This window comes from Dipodomys ordii, unplaced genomic scaffold (genome assembly GCF_000151885.1).
Source record: "Dipodomys ordii isolate 6190 unplaced genomic scaffold, Dord_2.0 Scaffold3, whole genome shotgun sequence".
Taxonomy (NCBI): domain Eukaryota; kingdom Metazoa; phylum Chordata; class Mammalia; order Rodentia; family Heteromyidae; genus Dipodomys; species Dipodomys ordii.
The window spans coordinates 7,711,944-7,730,281 of record NW_012267219.1 but is presented as its reverse complement, the minus strand read 5'-3'; the positions used below and the strand labels follow the sequence as shown (position 1 = coordinate 7,730,281).

The following is an 18,338-nucleotide window of genomic DNA, read 5'->3' as shown; positions in this document are numbered from 1 at the left end:
GCGCGAGCCCATCGGTCCGAACGGTGCGGGTGCTCGGTTGAGCGGAGCACGGCCGCCTGAATCCCGGGAGCGCTGGGCGCATCTGACCCAACGTGAAAATGCACGCGAGTGTGGGAAGCCACCACCTGAACGGCGGGGCTTTGTGTTTCCTTGACACTGCCAGGGGGCTCTTCCCGAACTTGTAGTTGGGCACCATATATGGAAGTGAGGGAAGGCTGGGTGTCTGAACAAGTTTTTCCAATAGCTGCTGACTGAACTTGACCACCGACCTTCCTCTCCACCTCCAGTCGGTTTGTTTGGGTTTTTGTGTGTCTCCCCAGCACATATGGTTGTTATGTGTTTACGATAGACTGTCTAAAGCACAACACTGAAATTTATTCAGAAGGTGCTACTGCTGATGATCAGAGATGTGTCAACCCCCAGATGTTTAATGGCAATCCCAAGCCTGTATTTTTGCCTGACATTTCTTTGGCCCCAACTCCTTGAGTAATCAAGTCCAAATGACCCTTAGTTTTTCAAGACAACATAATTATGTCTTAATCACTATATTTTTTACTCAAACAATTGGGATAAGACCTGAAGATGACAGATGTTATGTGTTTACTTACGAATATATTAAGAAGCTAGAGAAATGATTTATCAATGCAAAACACTTAAGGGTAAATGTCAAACAGATTTAGAGTGTGGATTATTCTAACATGCACTGAAGTGATGATAATTTGCACACCACAGTTTGAAAATGCTTTATTTGAACATCAGAAACTTTATTTCAAAACAAATTCATTTCTGGCAAAGTATTAAGGCCCATAAGCCAAAAACTAGGCCATTTGCAAATAGCTTTCCTTAAAACATCTGGTGCAGGGGGAAAAAAAATCACATCCCATAAATAATTTATGGCAATTTCACTTTTAACATACACAGTGATAATGGAACTAAGTATACTAATGGCAAAGAAATTAGACCACAACAAATAAGAGATGTTAAATCATCCATAACCTAATCAGTTAGGAACCTAGAACCTGGACAGCTGGAGGAACTACTTAGGAAACTTGAGTATTCTCTCACTTTCCTCTTTTTTTTTAAATGTTGCATAAGCATCTGTTTTTCTTACTTCAAGAACACCTAGCACAGTTATTTGCCCATAGTCTAAATGTTAAAAAAAAAAAATGAACACAGCGATTTTTAGACAGGAATATGGAAATTCTCTACATACAGAGAAAAACTTTTTCAAAGGATAATTCTGGCTTACTTAAAATATTAAATATTAAATGGAAAGTTATAAAGATGCTAAGTCATTACAACCTAATTCTTTTTTCATTTAAGTGGAGAGTTGATGAGCCATACAAGACTTCACCATCAACAGCTATTCTAAGGGTTTAAATTAAGCATCTTAAGGAATGAAGAAAAGAAAAAAGAGTGCATAGAAAGTGCTAGACACTGAGCAAGATGTCTACTTATGGTATCTCATTTGAATCCTTACAAATACCTTTGAGGTTATTTTTATCCCTCTTATACAGATTATACAGGAGGAAATGGCGCAGTAGCTCAAGTGATTGAGCACTAGCCTCGAGCTGAAGACCTCAGGGACAGTGCTGAGGCCCAGGGTTCAGTCCCCTTGACCGACAAAAACAAAACAAAACAGATTATACAGGAGATTGAGGCATGGGTAAATTACATGAGATACTATTAGAATTCAAGCCTCATTGGAGAGACAGAGATAGAGACAGAATTTTCTGCAATATTAATCTGTTCTGAGAGACAGAATTTTCTGCAATATTAATCTGTTCTATTTTCTCAAAGTTTAAAAAACAATGGCATTCAAACATTGTATTCCCTGATTTTGGGTGGTTTTAAGTCACTGGCATGCGCACAGGTTACTTCGAGTATTAAAGCATACCTGTGGAAATCTAAACTAGAAGTGTATCTGGCTTGTCCAGTCATGCTTTTTTGGGGTCTGGCAAGTGAGGCCTTGTGCTTTTCATAGCTGGGGGGTACAGAAAAGGTGTTGCTTTCAGACCACCATCCTGTGAGTTTTGTAATTTAACCACTTACTAGTTTAAGTGTATATCTCACAAACCTTTCTTTTTCATTATGACCTCAGTAATACTCATTTTAGCTAAACATTGTGGGTTTTTTTGTTTTGTCTAACAAAAGATGATGTAGAAGTTATTGTTTCTTATACCATCCCTCCATTCTCTCAGTGATGTGTTGGTAAACATTTAACAACCAGATCTCAACCCAGGAGTGAAAGGATGACCTAATTTATGTGGTGTAAATATGCCTATCAACCTAATGTCTCTCAAGTCAGAATTGGGAAGAAAAAGATGAAGCAAACCACTCTCAGGGCAGGAAAGCCAGATTACTGCTACAACATGAAATGTGTTTAGAATTCTTTAGGACAAATTCAAGTTACACAACCAATTCAAGTTGCTCTGTCTCTCTGCCTGGCTTTCCACTTTGGTTCCCACAACTGTCTTCATATGTCTTAAGATCAAATACTCCATGTGGGAAGAATCAAAGAAATCTATCACCATTCTTGTTTGAGTCTATCTCAAACCACCACCTAATTGGCCAACCAGATGCTTGCTCTCCACTACTACTTCCATCTGCAACTAAGATGAGAGGGTAACATGCAACAGAACATAGCCAGCTCTGCTAAATAAAGCAGCAGGCTGTGATAGTTTTTGTGGGGTGAGCTTGGAGCAGTCCTTGTCAAAAGGAGGTATGTCAGGCATCCACGCCATAACCTCTCTTGCATGCTACTCTTGACTCCTTAATAAAATCACCCTGGCCACTGCACAAAGCTTCAAGATGCCCTCTCCACAAAACCCAAGGAATTGAATGGATGCCAACAACTCCAAGTGGAGAATGGACACATTAGGCCTAGATACTGTTCAGAAGCTCCAGCCAGAGGAAGAAAAGCTGTTAATGCTCATATTCAATGAGCTTTTTATCAAACCACTGTTTTCACTCCACATTTGGCCTAGATACTGTTCAGAAACTGCAGCCAGAAAAAGAAACACTGTTAGTATTTATTCAGTGAACTTTTATCAAATATATTAGCTCCAAGTGGAGAATTGACACAGTAGGCTAAGATCCTATTTATTCAGAAGCCACACCAGAGCAAGAGACACTTTTAGAACTTACATTCAATGAATTTTTTAAATCAAATATCACTTTGTTTAAGTCAGTTGATGAGTTTAAAATCCATTGGGGAAAGCTGTGCACTGGTGGCTCAAGTCTATAATCCTAGCTATTCAGGAGGCTGAAATCTGAAGATCATGGTTCAAAGCCAGCCTAGGCAGAAAAGTCTGTGAGACTTTTATCTCCAATAACCTACTCAGAAAAAGCCAGAAGTAGCACTGTGACTCAAGTGGTAGAGTGAGCCAAAAAAGCTCATGGACAGTACCCAGGACCTAAGTTCAAGCCTCAGCACACACACACACTCGCAGAGCCCATTGGGAAGAGTGCTTTATTCTCTTACAAGTAGTAATTTTTTATCTAATCATAATAAACTTAGGTATCAGAAGTATTTATCACGATTAATCTTTATTAATCATTCTGGGTTACAGGAATTTGATCTATGAAACAAATACCAGAGTATCTTATTATATCCAAATTTAATACAACATTCAATGAAAATAAAAGTATATTTCCCTAAAATTTGATTATACATGCAATATTTTCCCACCAAAATCTATATTTGATAAGCCAGGTGATAATATATTTTTCAGTCCAGGTACTGTGGCTCATAGCTATATTCTAACTATTCAGTGGCTGAGATCTAAGAATCATGATTCAAAGCCAACCCATGCAAACAAATCTGATAGATGTCTATCTTCAAGTAGTTAGCAAAAAAGAAAAACTGCAAGTGGAGGTGTGGCTCAAATATTAGAGTGCCAACCATGAGCAATAAAAGCCAAGCTTGAAACCTTAAGTTCAAGCCCTAGGACTGTCACATGCACACAGAAATTCTGCCTCATAACTAAGTAATACCATAAATGTATTGAGCTGTCCTTGAGAATATCAAAGAAAAAAATTTGAGCAATTTTGATTTTTCCATTTTATTAAAGCTTAGTGGAATATGAAAGTAGCTTCTTACATATCTAGAGTATCTTACTTTTATATAGATATGAGACAATATAATTTTTAAACATTTTTAATGTGATATTAAAACCATGTAGAATTCATAATGATGAATAAATACAGGAATAAACAGCTAATCTGAGACTAAGATTCAACAAGTCCGAAGAATGTTTAGAGGTGTGTAGCTCTTAGCACATTGTCTGCTACCCACTCATTTCCACTGTTGCCATGTCTTCTAGGTAGGACCATCAATCACCTAAACCACACTGTTAGAAGAAATACATCATGTGAAATAAATGCTAAGATGTCTGTGACTAAAGTATTATACCAGCATTATCTATTACAAAGACATTCAGTAACATTTTAATAACACAAGTCTGTCTATACACAAAGCATTTTCAAGATTTACTGTTTTCCACTGGAATGCATAATTGGTCCACTCCAGTCAGGCTAAGACTGATACTAACACTACTCTAGTTCCAAGGAAGGTAATTTTGAAAACTGTCATGCTTGAGATCTGATCTCAGTGTTACACTGAAAAAAAACCTGATATTTTAGGCTTTTTCCCGTCCTCAGTTGCCCTCCTATTTTTAGTAAACCAGACCAGCCTTGAACTCGTGTGTGTGTGTGTGTGTGTGTGTGTGTGTGTGTGTGTGTGTGTGTGTGTCTTCCTAGGTGGGTGCTCTCAGATACTTTTGCTCTAGTTCAGGGACTCTTGCTTTTGTCTGGGCCAGCCTTGAACTGGGATTCTCCTATCTCTGACTCCCTGAGATTGCAGAATGTTCCATTATGACTAGTTTGTTCTTTGAGATGGGGCTCCAGCTTTTTCCCATGGCTGGAATTGAACTGTGAACCTCCTGTCTGCCTTCTGAGTAGTTGGACCTTGAACTCTTGATGTGCTTGCCTTCACTCCCCAAATGCTGGGATTCTAAATATGTGCTTCCAGACCTGGCAATATTTACTTTTTTAAAACAAAAGCACTGAACATAAAAGGAAGAAGTTTTAGGCAAAGCAGTTGGAGAAAACAATAAAATAATTTAGAAGAGATGGGAAATAAAGTATACTATTTCAAGCCAAATACAAAAAAGAGAATATATTAGTTCCAAAAGAACAAAACGAACAGGATAGTTTCATAAACAGTTAATAGTGAAGAACAACTTAGAGAAATAAAAGAATAGAACTTCTGGGCACCAACAATGTACCTACCCAATATAACTAAACCACCCATTATTAGGATGTTTATTGTAGGCTTTTGGTAAATACCTTTTATCAGAGTTAGCAACTACAAGTCCTAGTTTGCTAAGAATTGTGAAAAATGTATTTTTTTATTTTAGCAGATGCTTTTACTGCTTCTGAAATTGTAATATTATTTATTTCTTCAATTTTATATGACAAATTATATTGACTTTCTGATGTCAAAGAATCCAGTATTCCTAGAATCCATAGAATCTGGTCCCTTTCTATTTGATTCTTGCATTACAGTCATGTTAGAAAGGAGGGTAGACCTTTTTCTACTTACTGAAGTAGGGAAGATTTAAAAAGGAAAAGCTCAGAAGCTGATATATTTTCAGTTCTCTCCATGTGAGCCCTGTGAAGAACCACAAAGGGGAACAGCAAAAGAAGCAAAAATAGATCCTACTGCCAAGTGGCCTCATAGACCAGATTAGAAATAGTAACCATGATATTATAGAGCAGGCATTTTACAGTACTTCATTTAATCTTGTCATCAGCACACATTATGGTTTTTAAAATGAAGAAACTCATTCGTAGTCTTTAAATAAGTCAATTAAAGTTATATAACTTTAAATCACATAAGATCATAGGATCACTATATATCAAAACTAAAACACAAGCACTGCTCTGACTCTCTAGGCTGAGCTCTTAACTTCATCTCTCTCCTTTGTCTCTATCCTCTCAAAGCAGGAATCTAAGGATGTTTTGGAATACTGTCATATACCTGCTAACACTAACAACTCATGAATCTCTGGCCAAAACAAACATGGCCATTTTCCAAAGTCCCCAAACGATAAAACTCTAACGTCTAAGCTTTGTTACCAAAGGTTGGCAGTGATTCAAAATATACTTAGAGAGACAGACTTTAAAACAGAGTGAAGGCAATTCTAATTAAGCTAAATATTTAGATGTCTGTCATAAAGTAAATATTCAATCCAATAAGTAGGTATCTACTGCTAAATTTTGGAATAGTTCCTTCAATTTTATGTTTAAAATACGCTCCATTCCTACTAAATACTATCCTTTTAACCACTCAGATATACATCTTAAAATCAATAGTGTCTTAAACATGTAGTCTAAGTTACAAAAATAAACTGTGCCTGTACTAAGGCCAATTTCTGCCAGTTTCCAGTGGGGAACAACCAATTGTGAACACTTGAAATCATTTTTATTTTTGCTTTTATCATTTTGGACAATGCTGGAATTGGGAATTGAAATCATAACCTAAAATGAAGACCAGCTACTTTCTCTTGATCTCTTTTTAGAGACACCCTGGCAATGAGACTATCCAAGCTTCATTCCAGAGCCCTCTGTTAAATCCTCATCTTGAGAATCATTTTTCATTTTCTCAGGTGCCAGAGGAAATAACATTGCCTCTTCCAAGTGACAGTGTCCTACATGAAATAAATTTGAAATACTGTATACACAATTGTAAGTATCACACAGACACTATTTTTCATGTCTTAAATATTCTTCAGACATATTTTAACGATCTCCCCGGCTTCCATGATAATCCATTGTTACGCCCATATTTATAGATGTAGGTTGCTAATTTATCACAATATATAGCCACAGTAAACATCATTTTCATTACCTTCATGTCATCTCTGATCATTTCTTCAGAACAAATTCCTAAAAATTAAAAAATAATTTTAAGTGGTATGAATAGTAAAACATTTTTATTCAGTTGCTAAATTGATCTGTGGATGCTTATTCCATCACACAATGGATAGTAAGACTTAAGTCAAAGGAACCAGTTTAATATGCAAACATACTTTCTGAATTGATTCATTAACGTGTTTAATTCTGTTGCTGAAATGTTTCACAAATTGACTGGCCATTTGCAGCTCTTCGTTTGTTAACCAAGTCCTGATATCATTTGTCTTTTTATGTTAGAATATTTTTAGACTATTATTGCATGCTAATATTTCCCATTCCTTTTTTTTAACTTATTCTCAGGGTTTGTGCATATAAGGATAATTTTTAGTGTAATACAACTAAACATGTAATATTTTTCCTAGTTTGCTTTTGTGGTTAGCTTCATATAAAACATTTTCCTCTTTCTTTTAGTTATTTTACCATTATTTCTGAACTCTTCATTACTCCTAGAACTTACCTAGTTAAGTGCAAGAGAAAATTAATAAGAAACTGACATAAAGTATAATATGAAAATAGAATGTGAAGTGAATTCAAAGAATCAGGAAAAAAAAATCAGTTCTGCCTCTTCATCCCTGCTAGAATCTATTCTTGTCCGTAAACCAAATGACTGCATAATGATAATCACCTTTTCATTGTTCCCAGTTAATTGCTTAGAAACAGTATTTCCCAACCTTTAAAAAACATTATTGGTCCTCAGGGAAAGGATAATTGTAGTGTGTGGTTAAATGGAGGAAGTGATTTATAGATGGCAGGTGACTAAACCTTGAGTTCCACTATCCCAAGTCATGCAGCTAGTATATATTACCATGTCTGTAACCCACTCATGACATCAGTTGGGAGGTTTCATTCTCTGCTGTTGTGCTGCTAGGGTTCTAAAAATCATGTAGAGGAACCTGTGTCTGTCTAATAAAACGAGCCCTGAAGAAAATAATAAGCATCCAAGTTGGGTGCTGGTAGTTCATACTTGTAATCCTAACTACTCAGAAGACTGACATCTGTCATGATTCAAAGCCAGGCTGAGTAGGAATGTCTGTGAAATTATCATCTCCAATTAACGACCAAAATGCTGGAAGTGAACCTGTGGCTTACTTAAGTAGTAGAACACCAGCCTTGTGTGAAAAAGCTAAAGGACAGTCCCAAGCTCCAGTACTGGCACCCTCTCTGCCCCCCAACCACTACCTATCCACACACCTCCAATACACCCCCACACACCAATAATAAGAAACCATCCACCTGCTCCTTTGTTTTATGGTGTGCCCTTATAAGAATATAGAACTTGATGAATCCAGCTGAATGTGTTGTTATTGGAACATATAAAACTTTTGCATCAGATAACTTCTCTCAGTCAAATTTTTATGAGGAAAATGAGTGTTTCCCATACTGCAGAAATACCAGGTCATTAAAATCCACTCTGTTACTGTAAGTGGAAGTGGCTGGGCCTCTTCTAGGGAGACAGGAACCACAGGTCCTAGCACAAATAACATCATAGCTCTAATATTACATAGTCTTTAAGATGTTTTTACTTTCACTGATTCATTTTTCCCACTAATTTTATAAGGCACTTTTATTTAACTCTTGTATACCAGTATCTTTATAATTCAAGTATTTATTAACTATGTTATTTCACTTATGATGTTGATTCACAGGAAATATTCCTTTAAAGAAAAGGGAAGGGGGAGTTGCCAGGAGCTGGTGGTTGATGCCTGTAATTCTACTCAGGAGGCTGAGATCTGAGGATTGCGGTTCAAAGCTAGCTCAGGCAAGGAAGTCCATGAGTCTCACATCTCCAATAAACTACTCAGGAAAGGCCAGAAGTAGCACTGTGGCTCAAGTGGTAAAGTGCTTAGCTTTGAGCTCATGGAAGAAGCTCAGAGATGAGCACTCAGGCCCTGAGTTCAAGCCCCAGGACCCATAAAATACAAAGGAGGTGAGGAGGAATGTAGTCAAGAATCCAATGTGTATGCTACAAAATTAAGAAGAGTGATGGAAAAGGGTGGATAGGGGAAGGATAGGTAAGAATGTTGAAAGGGATGACACTGATCAAGATATATTGTATTCATAAACTGCCTTGGTTAAATGGAAATTCCTTTGTACAACTTCTTAAATAAAAAAATTAAGCACTTTTCAAAAAGTTAGTGACTCATTGAATAGTATCTGCTGCACAGATAATACACTGTCCATTGTCAAAATGTATGTCAATGAGTTGCTAATTGTCAGTCAAAAATACCAGGTAAGTACAATGAAAATCCACTACAAAGTGAACTTGCAAGCCTCAAAATGCAGAGGATTTCATGAAGTCAAGAAAAGTAACAGGAGGAGCTGGGAAGGTGGCTCAGTGGTAGAGCGCTTGCCTTGCATGAATGAGGCCCTGGGTTCAATTCCTCAGCACCACATAAGCAGAAAAAAAAAAGCCAGAAGTGGTGCTGTGGCTCAAGTGGTAGAGCGCTAGCCTTGAGCTGAAGAGCTGAGGGACAGTGCCCGGGCCCAGAGTTCAGGCCCCAGGAACCGGACCCCTCCCCCACCCAAAAAAAAACAGGAAACTACTGAAATCTTGAGCAGTGCCAGAGAGTTCCTGGCCCAGTCCAGTTTCTGAAGGAAAGTTGACAAGAACAAAAAGATGTTGTGCACAAACGAAAGATATGAGTAGAAAGACCCTTACAAAAACAGATGAAATCTGGGGTCATTTTGTAAAACTGAGGCAGAGTGAAACATGACTTGGGAATTATCACTTCATACTTTCAATAAATTGTCAAAAAAAACTCTGAAATTTAATGTATTTATCATGTAACTTTTGTTATATCTGAAATTTTTGTAATTTTGCAATTGCTAGTCAAACATGTTAAAAGTGAAAAGTGAAACTATGTATGAGGAAAATGTGATTCCTGTTTCAAGGCATTTATTCTCCCATTGGCTACAGTTTTTAACTTTATTGTTAACACATTTTTGTTAATTTTTGCAGAGATTTAATTTCCTTTAGTATCTGATAGAGTCAGCCTTTCCTTACTTATCACTTTAAATTTTAAAATACCTTATTTTCTTAGTTGATATCCTAAAATTCATGTATAATTCTTAGAAATGATATCTATTGGGACTTTCACTAGAATTTCATTAAGCCTTCTGATAAAGGAAAGAGCACATTCTATAAACAATATGTTCATTCTAACAGGGAAAACTAATATATCCTTCTATTTTTTTCCCTTGAACTATCCTGAGTTTTCCTCACATAGGTGCTGCCATTTTTCTTGCTGAATTGATTTATCTTTGCACCTGTCTATCAAATCACCATCCAAAACACAGTGTCCCTGTTGAACCCTTAGACACAAATAACCAGAAATATTATTGCTTTGTTGTTTATTTTAACAGTAAGAATGATTTTTGAAGAGAGGGGTAATCAAGAATTATATCATAGAACTTATTTCCAGAATATAGAGGCACAAAACATCTTAAATTTCTAATTATAAAACACCCTTCACAATAGATTAAGTATGAAAAATATCTTTTTTATATGAATTACTGATCTGGTAATAATGGAAAGCAATCCTGAGGTCAGAAAAGACAAAAGAACAAAGCAATGGCATCCATGTGGGGAAGGGTGGCCCAAACACCTCTCTTGATCCCTAATGACCTGGAGGTATCAACATATTCTGCTAACAACTGCATGGAAATGTTCCTAAGAACAGGCCATATTCTATAAGACAACTCAACCCTTAACAGATTTTAAAGGTTGGAATCAAACAGAGGATGTACTCAAACCATACGGGATGAAATTTAAAATTAGTAACAGAGAAATTGAGGAAAATCACAAATAGTATGAAAATGAAACAATACATTCCTAAGTACTAAAAAAATGAGATTATTAGGGAAACTAGAATGCACTGAGATGACAAAATGGGAGAAACAATATAGCACAACTTACAAAAAGTAGCACTAGCAGTGAATAGAGGGAAATGCATGGCACTAAAAGTCTGTATTTAAACAACAAGGCTGGGTATGGTAGCTTGTAACTGTAGTCTCAGTTACTCAAGAAATGGAGGTCAGGTAGTTTGCTTGAAGCCAGCTCGAGCAAAAACAAAAGTCATGAGATCTTGTCTCAACAAAAGAGCCAGGCATGGTGGTATACACTTACAATCCCAGGTATCTGGGGGGCCATAGACAATTATGGTCCAAGACCAGCCCAGACAAGCTTAAGACCTCCTGTCCCCTGGGGAGGGGGGAAACCTGAATAAAAAAATAAAAAAAACTAGGGGCTGGGAAGTTGCCTTAGTGGTAGAGCACTTGCTTTGCATGCCTGAGGCCCTGGGTTCGATTCCTCAGCACCACATAAGCAAAAAGAAAAAAAGCTGAAAGTGGTGCTGGGCTCAAGTGGTAGAGCGCTAGCCTTAAGCTGAAGAGCTGAGGGACAGCGCCCAGGCCCACAGTTCAGGTCTCACGACCAGACCCAAAAAAACAAAACAAAACAAAAAACTAAAACACCCAACTAACAAAAACAAAAGGCAAAGAAGTCTAGGGCTTTGCTCAAATAACAGACTGCCTGCCTAGCACACCTAAGTTCCAAGATCAACCCCCAGTACAAAAACAAAAAAATCAACAATATAAACTTATACTTTAAGACAATAAAAACTGAAACAAGGGCTGGGAAGGTGGCTCAGTGGTAGAGCGCTTGCCTTGCATGAATGAGGTCCTGGGTTCGATTCCTCAGCACCACATAAGCAAAAAGAAAAAACCCGGAAGTGGAGCTGTGGCTCAAGTGGTAGAGTGCTAGCCTTGAGCTGAAGAGCTGAGGGACAGCGCCCAGGCCCAGAGTTCAAGCCCCATGACAGGACCCAAAACAACAACAACAACAACAAACTGAAACAAACACTAAACCCAAAGTAGAAGGGAAGTATTAGCTAAAGTGGAAATTAATGACATGGAGAAAAATATAAAAATCAACAAAACCAAAATTGGTCCTCAACAAGCTTAACAGACCAGGAAAAGCCTATTAAAGCTAGAAATTGGGGGGGGGGGGAGGAAGAGGGGTGATTACTGATGACATTATTATACACCAAAAGAATTAGAGTTGGGTAACCATAAATCCATTAAACAGAGGAAATGTTGAAATTTCTAATAAGTGGGCTAAAGACTTAAAAGAGAGACTTCTCTGAAGAGAAAATATGGCCAATAGACACATGAAGAAATATGCTCAACTTCTCTAGCCATAAAAGAAATGCAAATCAAGACAACATTGAGATTCTACCTCACCCCAGCTAGAATGCCTATAATCAAGAAATCTAGTAACAACAGATGCTGGAGGGGATGTGGCCAAAAGGTAAGCCCTACTGCATTGTTGGTGGGAGTGTAAACTTGTTCAACCACTTTGGAAAGGAGAATGGAGGTTCCTCAAAAGACTCCACATAGAGCTCCACCTATGACCCAGCAATCCCTCTTTTGGGCTTTTACCCAAACGATCACAAACAAAGGTCAGTCATATCAAAGCTACCAGCACAACCATGTTTATTGCAGTATTATTCACCATAGCTAAGATATGGAACCAACCCAGATGCTGCTCAGTTGATGAATGGATCAAGAAAATGTGGTGTATGGGGCTGGGGGTTTAGCCCAGCAGAAGGGCACCCCCCAGCACGTGCAAGGCCCTGGGTTCGGTCCTCAGCCCTGGGAAAAAAAAAAAGAAAAAAAAGAAAATGTGGTGTGTGTATAAATATTCCATTGTATATGTATATGTATATATACATGCATACATATATACACATATATATGTATATATACATACATACATATACATGTATGTGTATATATACATACATATGTATGTGTATATAAATATATACATACACAATGGAATTCTATGCCTCCATCAGAAAGAATGACACCGCTCCATTTGTTAGGAAACGGAAAGACTTTGAAAAATTACATTAAGTGTAGTAAGCCAGGCCCAAAGAAACATAGGTCCTATGGTTTCCCTTATTTGAAAAAAAACAGTGTATGTCTAGGACAAGCAGAAAAGCTCAAAAGCTAAGTACATAGACCATATAAGATGATGTTAAGTGAAATGAACCCCAAGATAGGGACACAAGAGGTTTATCTTTCTTGCTGTGTTTTTAATGTACTTATAATGTACTATGTGTTTTTTTTTTTGTTTCTTTTGTATGGTCTTCCCCCATGGTATAACCCGTTTTCACAATTCTAGTGCCCTGCGTCTTGTATATACATTTTTCTTATTTGAGGAAGGGAAATAACAAAATGTTGAAATAAGGATACAGGTTGACCCATTGTAACAATGAGATGTACAAGACACTATGTTGAAAACGAACTTTACAATTTTGGGGGTGGGGGTGGGTAGGAGGAGTTGGGGAGGTGGGGAGGGAAGGGATGTTAGGGGAAGAACGAAGGAGGGGGTAACAATGCTCGATAGGAAGTGGATTCATTACCTTGTTACCCTGTAACCCCTCTGTACAGTATCTAATAAAAAATATTAAAAAAAATAAGGTAGTCACTGGCATGGCTATTAAATAAACCAGTCAGTACATCTGAAGAACTGCAGTTTAACCTGGTTTAGTTTGAATTACAAAATAAATTCCATTATATTGTGACTTCTTTCAATAATTTATAAAACCTAAATATAGATCGAGTAGCTTTAGTTTGGATATTACAGGACATGTTGGATAAAGGGTTAAGACGGATTCTGAGAAGAATTTCTACTCTAAAATATGAGATTATATAATGTTTTTTTAGCACGTGAATTTTCTATACTGGTCAGAAATTTTCTTGGTTTGTAGAAAAAAAAGAGATGCTGATATAGAAGATATATAGATATAGAAGCCTATGATTCTATAGGCATCTCAAACTCAATATTACCAAAACCCATCCTTTTTTTTTTTTTTTTGGTCATAGGGCTTGAACTCTGGGCCTGGGCACTGTCCCTCAGCTCTTCAGCTCAAGGCAAGCGCTCTACCCCTTGAGCTACAACGCCACTTCTGGTTTTCTGGTGGTTTATTGGAGATAGGAGTCTCTCCCGCCCGGGCTGGCTTTGAACTACGATCCTCAGTCTCAGCCTCCTGAGTAGCTAGGATTACAGGCGTGAGCCACCAGCACCCGGCTCCAAAACCCATCCTTATCATCTTTCTTCTTCTCCAACTGGTCAGAAGTTAATTCCCACATTAGAACACTAGATATTAATTCCTCCTTTAATATCTGATTATCAAATTTTTCCAATTTTAACTCATTTAAATCTATTATTTGAGGAACTTTTTTTGTGGGTGTGAAGTTAGGAGTTTCATACTTGTCAGGTTTAATTGCTCTACCACTGAGCCACACCTCCAGCCTCTCCAATGCTTTTGGCAGTATTAAGGTTTGAACTCTGCATTTCCTGCTTCCTAGTCAGGTACTCTGACACCTCTAGCCATTTTTGCTGTGTTTATTTCTGAGATAAGGGCTTTTTTGCCGAAGGTCAGTCTGGATCATGATCTGCCTCACCTGTTTTACACTTCCAGCCATAACAAGGATGATAGGCATGTCTCATCACACAGTTTTTTCTGTTGAGATGGGGTCTTGCAAATATTGTGTGTGTGTGTGTGTGCGTGTGTGTGTGTGTATTTTGGGGGGGGGAGGGACCCAGCTTGGCTTGGAACTTTGATCCTCTTGAAATCAGGCTCCTGAGTAACTCAGGAAACAAATGTGCACCTCCATACTGTTATTGGTTGAGATGGGGTCTTGTGAATTTTTTAATTAAGCTGATCTCAAACCCTGATCCTTCTGATCTCAACCTCTTAAGTACATAGTATTATAGACACCTGTTCTAATTTTTCCCAATAAATCATAATTTATCACTTGAACACTTTAAAAGCCAACATGCAAACTTTGTAATTAAAGTGAACATACAGATACCTATGAGACAAACTAACAGTTTCTTTCCTACTTCTACTTATTGCCTTGAACTTAATTATTCAGCCCCAATTGCTAAGAGTTTACACATGCAGGATGAGCACTGCTTCTTCTCAACAGTGTTTCTCTCATCCTCTCTAGGCCTAGATTACCCTCTTTCAAATTTCATAAATGTGTTATGGTCACTAATGTCTATGTATGGGGGAAAAAAAGTCAATCTAAGTCAATCTAAGTAAATAGGTCCTATTGGTTTTAAAATCTAAGATCAGCACAATAAATCTACCCTGGGGAGTCCCTAATGGATGTTCTCAGATACAGAAATCTTTTCCAGACATGAAGCTTCCTCAATGGGGCTTAAGGGTAAACAGAATAAGCATCCTGGATGAACACTGAGTGTCTTCAAATCATAATTTCTAGTTCCTAATCATTCTTAATTAAGTACCTGTTCTTGAGCATCCTTCTCAAAAGAGTGGCTTTCAAATTCTGCTTGATTTAGCGTCCTCTGAAGAGTCATCTGGAAGAAGTGACTTGCCGAGATAGTTCTAGGAGAAAAGGGTGAAGAAGCCATGTGGATGACCTATAATAATCTGATGGCACTAAGAGCAAACAGTGAGAACTGTAAGGCTTATCTTAATTTTAAAAAAGGTACTTACTACTGGGCATGTGAAACTTTTAAACTTTGCTCAGACTGTGAAAGCCTTGAAGACTGGAATATGTGTTTATCTTTTATCCCTAACATACAACAATGCCCCTATGTAGCCTAGTGGTACCCAAAATAGCTAGTCTAACAACTGTTTCTATTGGTCTATGATCAAATAAAGTTTATGCAAAATCGCTTCCTTTGAGAATGCCTTTGAGAAAGTCTGTAGTTAACCTAAACAGTATTTAGTGATATAGCTGACTTATATTCTTGTCCCACTTTGATCCAAATACTTGAAAGTTGGATGAAGATATTTTCATAAAGAAAAAGTAAGATGTTGAAAAACAATGGTTAAAATTAACATTAGGGTCTCCCATCTTTATAAGCACATTAGGTATTCATAGATTCCCAAATAAATGAGAGTTAAAGGCACGTAGTTTGGTAAGAAAAAAATAGACACAAGGTATTTAAACAGTGTTTTAAAAGACGCATTAAAAAAAACCTTAATAATTTTTAATTAGAATATTTTTCTTTTTTTTTTAAAACAGGACATGTAACAGATTACATCAAACTTCAAAGCTTCTCAAACGTCTAATTATTATACACATTCCCAACTGTCTTGCAGGGAGGAATCTTGGTCGGTTTAACAGTTCCAGGTAAAATAAGCTGCATAATAGTACATATTACAATAATAAATGTACAATGTTTACATAAAATATTGTTTAGAAGCAAGAAAAAGATGCATTTGCATCAAAAGGCGACCTGTTAAAATGCCACTATTTTTACATTCATTCTTGCAACAGGTTACAAGATGGGGTCACTAAGCGCAGATAAATCATTAGGATGCACATAAGATACAGAAAAATTGGTTACTTTATATATTATATATATATTTATATTTTCACACGTTAGAATCTGAGACATAAACTGAGAATTTAAAATTTATTCTCTTCAGATAACAACTCATTTTTTATTCTTCATAAACATGGTGCCCACAAAAGCACATAGGTAAGGCACAATAGGGTTTTCTGTTACAGAATAGTGTGCATCATGTTTACTTAACCAGAAAACGTGCATTATCTGTGCAAGTTCATGCTGCAAATCCAACACACATACAATGAAACAAAAAGAAAATTCAACTTTAAACAAAACTTAATATAATTCCAGCTGCTTCACATATTCATTTGGACTGACATTGATATATCAACAGTTTATTTAAAAAGCCAATTAATGATTAGATTACAAGTAAACCTTGTTCAGAAACTACTTTAATATGAAATCATAAACAGTAATAAAGTAACTTTATGGAAACAAATTAAATATTGAGGCACAAACCAACTGTCATTCCTGCATTTACAATACTGCAAACTTTCAAGACTCAAAATTTCAGGTATAAGTTGCCTAATTCATTTTGCTGTGCCCTGATTTCAACTTGTTGTATAATAGGGACATTAACATTTCATTAAATTATAGATTGGGAAAATGATTTAACCCCAATAGTATCATGTCACAGCCCTAGTATTTATAATAAATACAGCTTTCACAAACTATTTTTCAGTATCTGCCAATTATTCTTTATTGCTCACATAAATTTGAATCCACACAACTGGTATCAGAACTTTTCACCCCAAATCATACTCAAACATTTTGATATAAAATCTATAAAAGGTATTTTAAACTTGTATCTAATACTTCCATGTGTTTGGCTGTTTGATCTGTGATAGTACAGCCAAATGTACACATTTATGTGTGCACATACATATATCTGTTTATATGTATATACACGCACATCTATATACATACACAAATATACACATACATATATATGTACACAAATTAGATTATGAATAAAATAGGGAGCTTATTTTACTGCTTATGCAGACAACCTCATAAAACAAGACTTTCACCTCCATCAGCATTTATACATATATACAAAAGCCAGTAAAGTACATGTACATCCCCTTAAATGTATACGTAGCCTAAAACCAAATAAATTTTCCCATATTCCAGCTGGAGCAAATCAATCTTACAAGCAATAGAAACCTAAGGTTAAATTGGGAAATTAACAGATCTACCACATTAGCCTTCAAGGAACTATGTTAGGTGACTGTATACAAATTCAAATGAGTTTATAGGAAATTATGGAAATATAAAAAAGCCTCTTCACCATGCTTTTGTGTGGTTATCTAAACACTTTTTTGGTGCAAATATAACCACCGTATCTGAAAATGCTTAATAAAGTCAGTGTTCCTCATGCAAAACTTTAAATGCTCTGGCTTAACTGAGTTCCTAAAACTGAATGAAACAGTTATTCTACCTACTTAGCATTACTGACTCACTGCTAAATCCCTTTAGAACCTTGAGATTCTGGAGCTTTCAAACAGAGCTGTATTCTGCAATAGAAATATTACATACAAAAAGCACTTAAAAAGGAAGACAAGAAGCCAAACAGGAATTTTCCTATTGTAAATAATAGTCCTAGGAGTGAAGAAAGTCTTTTCAGGAACCTCCTTGAGAATTGGCTAGGCCAGTCCGAAGGCGAAGATGAGACATAGAGTTCATATGTTTATTTGATGGCTTCAAGGGAGTGTTGCAAGTAAGAGCTTGGGGAAAGCGATGGTGATATCTATCTAGTCGTAAGTATTTTACTGTAACCAATTTCCCTGTTGTAAGATAAAAATAATACTTTAGACCTGTAAAAATGTGTAGTAGCTGAAGAATATTAACATGATAAAAACACATGAACACAAAATATGAAGTCATCTAAAATTTACTCAATAAGTGCCAACCCAAATTCCAACTTAAAATCTGGTATCATTTAATATGAAACTATAATTAT

General features: G+C 36.6%; 1 protein-coding gene across 5 annotated transcripts in view; it reads right to left on the bottom strand.

The window, feature by feature from the left end:
* Positions 1 to 3,893: 3,893 nt before the first annotated feature.
* Lemd3 (LEM domain containing 3) overlaps positions 3,894 to 18,338 on the bottom strand; it is a 56,917-nt gene continuing 42,472 nt past the window's right edge. The window contains exons 13-17 of one of the 5 annotated variants that reach the window (XR_001175267.1): positions 15,302 to 15,401; positions 8,371 to 8,446; positions 6,914 to 6,951; positions 5,606 to 5,674; positions 3,894 to 4,342 (exon numbers count right to left, since the gene is read on the bottom strand). Coding sequence is in view for 2 of the 5 variants with exons in the window: in XM_013022094.1 (XP_012877548.1) it covers positions 17,999 to 18,162 (164 nt within the window). In the remaining 3 variants the exon portion in view is untranslated. Of the gene's footprint in view, positions 4,343 to 5,605; positions 5,675 to 6,913; positions 6,952 to 8,211; positions 8,447 to 15,301; positions 15,402 to 15,990; positions 18,163 to 18,338 lie in introns of those variants that run through there. The other 4 variants (XR_001175270.1, XR_001175271.1, XM_013022094.1 and 1 more) reach the window with 4 other exon arrangements.